Raw genomic sequence first — 9932 nt, forward strand, 5'->3', positions numbered from 1 at the left:
AGGGAGTCAGCTGTGAGGTAAAAAAGGATAGAGACAGATGACCTGAGTTCAAACTCTATCTGCAGGATCTTGAAACAACTTAATACATCTGAACCTAAATATAAAATGAGAAAAATAACCTACTACAGTAAGTTACTGGTAGTATTAGAGAAGACAATGAGGAAATACTTAGTTCTTAATTTTTATGTCTTGGTTTTGATATCTTCTCAATTATCTGGGCTCAGCAAACATTGAAGACATTTTTTACTTCATTTTTCCCCTCAGTCTTCACATCAGTCAGGTGCCAAGAATTACAGGTTCTCCTTCATAACATCTCTTTCATTCTCTTCTGTCCATTGTGACCAAAATCACCTGTACACAGGTTTTCATAGCCTCTGACCTAGACTATTGCTACAACATCTAACACGGTGCCTATGTGTTGTGGGCACTCTGCATTTATTAATCAATCAGTGACAGTTCCTGAATAGTCTTTTGTATGATACCTGCCAACATGCCTCCTATACAGAAAGCATTCTGTTAGAAACAAAACTAAACCCTTTGCAGCTATCTATTACCCTACAAATTACATTCAAGAAGATTATGTTTTCAACTCTAGGGTCTCTAAACTGTCTTAACTCCTTTCCATATCCTTTAGAGTGAACTGGAGCATACCTGGTATTCCACCACATAGTGGTTTTGTTCATTTGACTTCCTTCACCCAGAATGGTTTGGCATCCTTAACCCTCACCCCATCATTGCTCAGCTCATGAATTCCCAGGCAAACGAAAGCTCTGTGAAAGGATCATACATCCCAGAGTTTCCTATGCCCATTCCTGCTCCCTGTGTTTCTGAGGTGCAAGACTAGACACTAGGTATTGTCTATTCAGCCTTTCCTCCAATTCTTGAGAACTTTGAGCCCTACTAAGATGTCTGCTATATAACAAAAACATTATTTAAAATGCCTATAGCACTATTTTCTAACAAAGTGCAAGAACTATAATGATGACAGCTTCAGTGCTTTCAGGGTGTTTATTTAGAGGAGGCCTGACAGATTTAGGCCCAGCAAATGATGCCTCCATAGGCGGAGTAGGTTTACCACCCCAGGTGATAATGTGGCTGTTGTATGAGACCTCTGAACTGACAAGGAGAATGCTGCTTGCAACACTATTCATAACTGGTTTTTCTCTCAGAACACCTCCAGAATTAGTTTGGTTTGGGAAGATGTCTTTTCAGCTCTAAGGGAGAAGTAGTTGGTAAGCTCTTGGCTATACTGAGGAAGTCTTTGTAATGAGAAAGGTGGATGCTGTAAATTGGGAACTCAGATGTATTAGGCTTAGGGAGAGACCACCATCAGGAAGTTCACCTCTGTGGTCTTAGCTCACTGATGTTCAAGTTCAAGTACTGGTGAGGACCTAGACATGTCATTAAAGGCGAATGTATTCCATATAGTATCACTTCTCAAAATGATGCATTTTTCCTTTTTTTTTTTAAAAAGTTTCAGATTAATAAGAGGGTATAAACAATTAGGTAACATTGTTTGTGTTTGTTAGGTAACATCCCTGTTGTAGTTGTGTCTCTCACCCAGGAGGTGCGCTATATACCCTTACATTGTGCCCATTAGGTGAAAGCACACCAATCCCCCTCCCCCAAAATGGTCCATTTTTCAGTCTTGGTGTAGATTTTGAGACTAAGACAAGACTGGAGCTTTATGAGCATGGGCATTTGAGGGTGGTCCATTTATCAGTCTCAGTGTAGATTTTGTGCCTAAGACAAGACTGGAGCTTTATGAGCATGGCCATGTGAGGGCAGCAGAGAGCAAAAGAGTATGTCACCCTTTTGTTCTCTTCATACAGCTGGCCCCTTTTCCACCTCAGTTCTCAGATGAAATATCTTCTCTGAAATGTTTTCCCTAAGGCCCTGTGATAAGTAGGTACTGTCGTCATTTCTTACCTCAAGCCTCTCTTTCTTCAAAGCCTTAATAAGTTATAATTCAGAAATTATTTTATTTATGGCTTTATTGTTAACTGAGTATAGGCTTCTTGAGAGCAGAGGCACATCTCTTCCACATCTATATTCTCAGTTAAAAAGTTATTGAAATAGTCCCACTGGGAAATAGTGATGATTTGGACCAGTATGGTAACAATGGTGCTAATGAAACATGGGCATATTCAAGTCATATTTTATTTATTTTATTTTAACAACTTTTAGTTATTTATTTTTATGAAATCATTGCTGTGTACATTAATGCAGTCATGGGGAACAATGTGCTGGTTTTATATACAATTTGAAATATTTTCATCAAACTGGTTAACAAAGCCCTCATGGCATTTTCTTATTGTGTTAAGACATTTATATTCTACATTTAGGAAGTTTCATGTGTACCCTTGTAAGATGCACCATAGGTGTGGTCCCACCAATTACCATCCCCCCTCCCGTTCCCTCCCTTTCCCCTTTCCCCATATTTTTGGGCTATAATTGGGTTATAGCTTTCATATGAAAGCTATAAATTAGTTTCATAGTAAGACTGAGTACATTGGATACTTTTCCTTCCATTCTTGAGATACTTTGCTAAGAATAATATGTTCCAGGTCCATCCATGTAAACATGAAGGAGGTAAAGAAAAGAAAGAGGGAAAGGAGAGGCCCTGGTAGAAAGCAATGCTGGGAGAGCAGGGGGAGGCTTCCAGCTGAAAAGGCTTGAGAATGAGAGGCTCTCAGCTCCCAAGACAACTCTGGTGAGGGGAGGGCAGGAGAAGGCATGTGAGAAAAGCTGACACATCCTAAAGCACACCCCAGGAGAGCTGGGTATCTAGGAAGGACTCAGATTGTATTTCTAATTACACTCCTTTGGCAGTGTTGGATAGATCCTCCAATGAGAAGCTAAGAAAAGAAAAAAGAAAGCAGGAAAGAAGAGGTCCTCTTTAGAGAACAATTTAAGCCATTCACATTAATTTAGAATATTGATAAGCTTGGTAAAATTTGGGATATTGAGTTTAAGTCCAGTGGACATTTTTAATCCTTTTCACCACTTTGGAAGTTGGAATTTGATGAAAACTTTCTGAGTGAGTTTACTTTTGTGTTGGAGGATTGTGCTAGTCCTTATGGAGGATAGGTCTGAGAAGATCCTGGAGAGCTGTTTTAGTTATGGCAAATTTCTTCAACATGTGAATGTCACTGAAGTATTTAATTTCTCCATCATAAATGAAACTCAGTTTAGCTGGATGCAGGATCCTGGGTTGAAAGTTATTTTGTTTTAGGAGATTAAAAGTTGATGACCACCCTCTTCTAGCTTGAAAGGTTTACGCAAAGAGATCTGGAGTTATTCTAATATTCTTCCCCTTGTAGGTTATGGTTTTCTTATGTCTGGCAGCTTTCAGAACTTTCTCCTTCATATTGACTTCAGTGAAGTTAATAATATGTGCCTGGGGGATGTCTTATTTGGGTTGAGTCATGCTAGGGTTCTGAGACTGTCTGCTATCTGAATTTCAGAATCGCTTGGAATGTCTGGAGAGTTCTCTTTCATAATCTCATGAAGAAGAGCCTCTATGCTTTGCAAAGCAACTTCATCACCTTCAGGGATTTCTATAAGGTGAATATTAGTTTTCTTCAAATTATCACAGAGCTCTCCAAGAGAATGATCCATTTTTGCTCTCCATTTCTCTTCCTTTTTGAGAGTTTGGGCACATTCAAAAGCTTTGTCTTCAATGTCAGAAATCCCTTCTTCTGCTTGCTCCATTCTGTTACTGAGGGATTCTTCTGTACTTCTCAGATCTTTGAGCGCTGCAAATTCTTCTCTCAATGGGTCAAAATCTTTGGGGATTTTGTCTTTGAATTTGTTGAATTCTTGAGACAACTTTCGAAATGCTCCTTAAATTTCTAATTCCAAGTTTGCCTCTATTCTATGAATCTTCTTTGCAATCCAAATTCTGAATTCAATTTCTGGTATCTCAACCATCTGTTTATGAATGGGGATTTTCAGTTGTATCTGCCATATCCTTCCTTGAGGAGGGGGTTGATCTACTCTGGTTATTCATGTTACTGGAGTTTTTCTGCTCATTCTACCCCATGATAATTTTACACCGTTTGGCTAGATGAGCAGATAAGGAGAAGTTGGGTTGGGGCTCTAGGAGTAGTCATTAGCTAGCCCTTTTCCCAAAATCTGGGACTGGTGTCTGTACACTTTCCCCTAGAACTTTGCAAAGGACCTATACAGTGCTATGGCCTGAGAAACTGGGGGCTTGCTTGGCGTGGTGGGGCTATGTGGCTCTGCCTTGTTTTTAGCTGGTCTCTATCCTATCCTAGTGAATCAGTTACTCTGGGTTGAAGTCTCAGCTATGGAGAAATACCAGCAATTAAGTCACCCCGCCCCCCCCAAAGGCAACATTTAGAAAAGGAAAATCAAACCTTCCTACAACCACACACCCAGGGTACCAGTTTGGATAGTCCTCAGGTGATTAGCCCAGTTCAAGAGGTCAAAATCAATTGTCCCAGTCAGCACTGGTCTCAGGTGAGAGAGTTCAAAAGGTCTCTGGCAACTAGATAGCAGGGGTCTGCTGGCAGCTCAAGTATGACTCCCTCCTGTGCTCCATGAGGTCAGAAGGACCAACTCAGCAAAAAGATTAGTCTGGGAAGGTTGATGCCTTCTTCCCCACCTTGCACCTCTGCACACACAGTCACTGGTAAGCACACAGGGCTGTGACCCAGTTCCCTTCAGTGAGCAGATGCTCCAGGGGTTTGCACCTGCCTAAGTCACAGGGAGATCTATGTGTCCTCAGCCAGGCCGCTGCTCTCTGCCACTATCCAGCAGGGGGAGGTGGGCCTGACAACCTCAGGTGCTCAATGGAGGCTCAGGCGATTCACTCAGTTCCAGCCCCACCCCTGATTGATGTTGCTGGCAGAACAGAACAACTTCACATAATTTGTTTCTGTTCCTGCTATAATCCCCTGTGGATCAGATGCTTTTTGAGGTCACAGAAACGGCAACTCAGCCTCAGTTTGTGCTGTCCGGTCTCAGGGCAGACATGGTTAGAGCTCCCACTCAGCTGTCAGTTCCAGCCTCTGCCTGGTGGCCTTTGTCTCAGCTATGATCCCCTGAGGGCTGGGTGCATCTTAGGTTCAGTAAAGCAGTCCTCTGGGTCAGCCACCCCCTGGGAGGCTGCCATCTCTGAGCACATTCTAGTCCCCGTGCTCTGCCCAGGCAGGCACCGCCTCAAGCATACCTTTTACTCACAGGGCCTACGTTCCTGTCCCAGATCTTTTCCCCCATTGTCTGCCACAGGAGAAGATGCTCAGCTTCCTCTTGTTGCCCAGAGAGACAGGGAGTGTCTGTCTGGAATATCCCCAGAGGTGATAGGGATAGGGCATGAGCCCTATAGTTTCTGCTGCTGCAGCTGCTGCTGTATGCCTCAGGGCACTGCCACTCTTGTATGGTTTCCTCTTAGTTGGCCATCTTCTCCTTACTCCCATGCCACAGAATAAGCACAGACCAGCAACAGCCCTTGCTCTGTCCACATCTCTCGAGAAAATGCCCAAGAATCTGGAGTCCATGGGGGAGAGGCTTCCAAACCTCAGGGTGAGAGTGGAAGGGAGTGCTGGGAGTTCAGCATTGCAGGTAGAGAATATATACAGTTTTACGCCTGGCAGGAGAGTGCCAAGGCACCCTAGTAGGGAGAGAAGGTCCAGTTTTAGAAGATCTCTCTTGTGGGATAAAATGGGAGGACAATTGAACTCTGCTTGCTTGTTTGTACAGAGTATAGTGTGAACCCTTTTCATGGGTGAGGGGACTCCCGTCTACTTGGCAATGGCTTTTGTACCTTTTGTTTGTATCTTTGGGGTTTCAGCTTGCCTCAGCAGGGTTAATGTGCGTTCTTCAGTCTTCTGTTTTGGCTCAGCTTAGACCATCAGCTTACTTGCTAAACTTCTGTACTTAAACTCTCCTTCTGGACAGGAGTCTCTGTGGAAAGCTGGCTCCATTCAGCCATCCTGCCTCCCAGCTAAAAAACAAAACAAACAAACAAAAAAACCTCAGGTTTTATTTTAGATGCAGATCCAAACAGACTTGCTAGACAATTAGATACTGTGGAGGAAGAGAGAAGAGGATTATTCTTACAGTTTCACCTTAAGCTACCAGTTAGATGGTGATGCCTTATACTTAAATGGAGAATACTCCAGAGGAGCAGGTTTGGGGACAGGTGTTAGATAAGTTAGGTTTGATAGGCCTATTTAATATGCAAATGGATATATCAAGTAAGTGATTGGATAGTCAAGTCTGGTCATAACCAGCTAAAATGAGTCGAGATCAGGGCTAGAAATAAAATGTTTTAATTTATCAGCATATATAGAGACAAGGAACCAAATGAAATCCCCAGGGAAAGTGTTCACAGAAGCAAGGGGAAGGCCAAAGGCTAATCCCTGGAGCAGTCCAACATGTATAAGTCTTTCTGAGAAGAACCAGCAAAGAAAACTAAGGAGGCGCAGCCAGTGAAAGGAAATCCAGGAATACGTAGTTTCACTGAAGGTAGGAAAAAAATGTTTCAAAAAGGGACGATTATTCAACCAACATATATTTTAGGCTGAAAAAATATATAAAAAATAATTGATACAGAAACTATTATTTTTATTATAGTTCAAAATTTAGCATTTCTTTTATTGATTGAATGCATACATCCTACTATATGAGTATTGTATGTATCTTTAGCAAAAGACACAAAATATGAGCTATAACTTTTATCACTTGTAACTTTGTATTCTTGAACCTTTTAAGTAAAATCCATTATCTTCTTTATGTATATTCTGTATTCCCACACAGGTTTAATTCCTGCTATGAATTAATTTTGTCACGTTTTTGTTCATGGGACTTCAGAACATATGGCATTACTGGAGTAAAAGTAAAACGTGTTATTAAAGTTAACAACCGTATTTTGAGACTCAAATTTGAAGAGAAATTTCAAAAGTTTTTGGAAAATGAAGATATACATGATTCAGAGTAAGAATCTGAATTCCTAAGACCAATTTATAAATGTTTGACTTTATTTTGAAAAAAAAAGCCCTTCTGTTGAAAAGTTTACAGTACTGAAAATATACCTTGTTAGTAAATGTTTGCTTTTTATTCATCTCACATGGCTAGGATGACCTCTGTGTGAGGGTGAAGTCAGGGGGTTAGCTATTAATGATGCTGGACACTGGATGCACATGGGAAGTATCCCTGGCAGGACATATGGTTATCTTATCTATGGCTAAGCTTTTGTGAAATAAATTCTCAAATATTTCTCTTTTAATTAATCTTAAGGCACTATCGAAAGATGCTGGAATGCCTTTTTTATGTTTTTGATCCTGAGGTTACAGTGAAAAAAAAGCATCTGCTACAAATACTTGAGAAAGGATTCAAAGAGAGTGAAACAAGCAAGGTACAGTAAAATGTCATTTAAAGTAATACTTTCTTCTAACAAGTGGAGTTTTGCCACTGGTTAAGCATGACTCCCAATCCTATTATCAATATTTATAGCAAACTTCCTCTGCTATTTCATAAAAATCTTAGTGTTATTGTAGAACTTACAGCTTCTTCCCTTTCTGGATTGTACCAGGATAACGCCATTAATTACATTATCTGCCTACCTCCACTTAATCCTTCTAGGCACCAGCCTGAGCAAGAGCAAGACCATGTCTCTAAAAAAAGAAAAAAATAGCCAGGTGTCATGGTGGATCCTGTAGCCCCAGCTTCTTGGGACACTGAGGCAAGAGAATCTCTTGAGCCCAAGAGTTTGAGGTTGCTGTGAGCTGTGATGCCATGGCACTCTACCAGGGACAAGAAAATAAGACTCTGTTTCAAAAAAAAAAAAAAAAGAAAGAAAGAAAGAAAATACTTCTAGGCATATTATTTTTTATGGTGATGATTTTGAAATCTGCTTTTTTAATTGGCTATAAGACTGTTATAAATCTTTAATCTATTATAAATACTCCAGAGTCTTCACCTTGAAAAACTCTAGTCACTTAACTCGGTGGTGTTTTCCAGTTATTATCCCATTTTTTCTTTCCTTCTTCTGTCACTATTTCCTTATTCTCTACTTCCCATCCTCCAACTCACTGCCAATGTGCTTTTTTGTTAGTGACTCCTGAGCTCCAAACATCCAGCCAACTTTTGTCAGACCTCTTGGTGAGGCACCTGTAGCTGAAGTTCTTCCCAATCCTTTTCACATCATGGCACACATAAAATAATAACATGGCTACATTGAATCCTGGCTTCACTACTCACCAGCCATGTGACTTCACCTCTCTGTGCCTCTTTGTTTCTATCTATCTGTAAAACAAAGATAATAATACATGTGTATCTATTTTGCATAGTTGTTATTTAGGATTTAGTGAGTTAATGTATTAAAAAGTTCTTGAATACTAATATACCAGTGTTCATAGCACCACTATTCAAATAGCTGAAATAGTAGAAACAATGCAAATATGCATCAAAAGATGAATGAATAAACAAAATGTATACTAAACTTACCCCGGAATGTTAGTCTGCCATAAAAAATAAAATTCTGAAACATCTTTGACAACACAGCATGGAGAACCTTGAAAACATCGTGCTAGTGAATTAAGCCAGGGGAAAAATATTGCATGATTCCATGTACATGAAGTACTTAGAATAGGCAAATTTGAGAGAAAGTGGAATAGAGATCCCCAGGGCTGGAAGGGATGAGGGGTGGATAGTTACTGTTTAATGGTTATAGAGTTTCAAATTGTAATAATGAAAAAGTTCTGGGAATGGATAGTGGTAGTAGTTGTACAACAGTATAAATGAGCAATGCCACTGAATTGTATGCTTAAAAATGGTTAAAATGGCAAATTTTATCTTATGTCTATTTTAACACAATAAATCACAAAAAAGAACATTTCAGCCATTTGATGGAGAATGGATTGGCGGGGGTAGGAGCAGATGGTGGCAGCACTGTTGGGGGAGCTACTACAGCAGCTCAGGCCCAGGATGGTGGTGGTCTCATAAGATGGTGTTGGTGGGAGAGCCTTTGTTGTGCTTTTGGAAGTAAGAAATGAGGAATTCAGGGTTCTAGAAGACTTGAGTCCAGAAAACTGTGAACCACTGTGGGCAAGGGGGGTGGAAAACCTACCACCCTACCACACACCGTGCTGAGCACTTTGTCTTCTGCTACCAACAGCTCTTGGAGCTGCTCTGTCTTATACAGTAGGCACATGTGACGACTGAGTATTTAAAATGTGGCTAGTCCAAATTGAGTGCATTAAAATTTTAAAATAAACACCAGTTATTTAAAGACTTAACTATAAAAAGAGATGATAATTTCTTATGTTGATTACACATGAACATGACAGTATTTTGAATCTATTAGATTAAATAAAATCTATTAATAAAATTTACCAACATAGTTCTTGGACTAGTGCCTGGCACATAGAGAGCTTTTTCATTACTGTCTGAAGCATTCGTTGCTGTAGATTGCTCTCTCCTTTCTGAAACTCCCCTTTGGCATCCATGAGGTTACACTATTATCATCTCCAATTTTTATGCTTGTCCTATCTGTGTCTCCTTTTTGTTACTCTTTCCTCTAAACATGAAAATACCACCATGTGAAAGTGCATAGATCTGCCCTTCTTCATCCACACACCTCAATTACTCTCACTGTTAAGATCCTAGAAACGGGAGAAATGTTACTGTAGCAGGTAGAAGAATAGATGACTAGATGGCTGTGCCATGATGCACACACAACGAATAAAGATAAATATTTGTGTCCTGCATTGCGGAGACATGAGCTCCAATTTAAAAGACCCCATTGTAAGCAATTTAGAAAGTAGGTTTGGCTTAGTTTGGCAGGCTTTATAAGGCAGAGGGGTGGCTGGAGCAGGAAAGAACTATTTGACTGGAAAACACATTGGAGGTTCAGTCCACCTCTAGGCTGAAAAGGAAAGAGCTCTTTCCCTCATTTCAGGATG

The 9932-nt window shown here is 40.4% G+C and overlaps 1 protein-coding gene across 1 annotated transcript in view; it reads left to right on the forward strand.

Annotated features, from left to right (window-relative positions):
• Positions 1-9932, forward strand: part of LOC100951160 (leucine-rich repeat-containing protein 9) — a 139707-nt gene that overhangs the window by 27685 nt on the left and 102090 nt on the right. The window contains exons 10-11 of the mRNA XM_023515882.1: positions 6787-6963; positions 7267-7384. Of these exons, the coding sequence (XP_023371650.1) occupies positions 6787-6963; positions 7267-7384 (295 nt within the window). The remainder of the gene's footprint in view (positions 1-6786; positions 6964-7266; positions 7385-9932) is intronic.

The sequence above is a fragment of the Otolemur garnettii genome, unplaced genomic scaffold (genome assembly GCF_000181295.1).
Source record: "Otolemur garnettii isolate 467f Iridium unplaced genomic scaffold, OtoGar3 scaffold00081, whole genome shotgun sequence".
Classification (NCBI taxonomy): domain Eukaryota; kingdom Metazoa; phylum Chordata; class Mammalia; order Primates; family Galagidae; genus Otolemur; species Otolemur garnettii.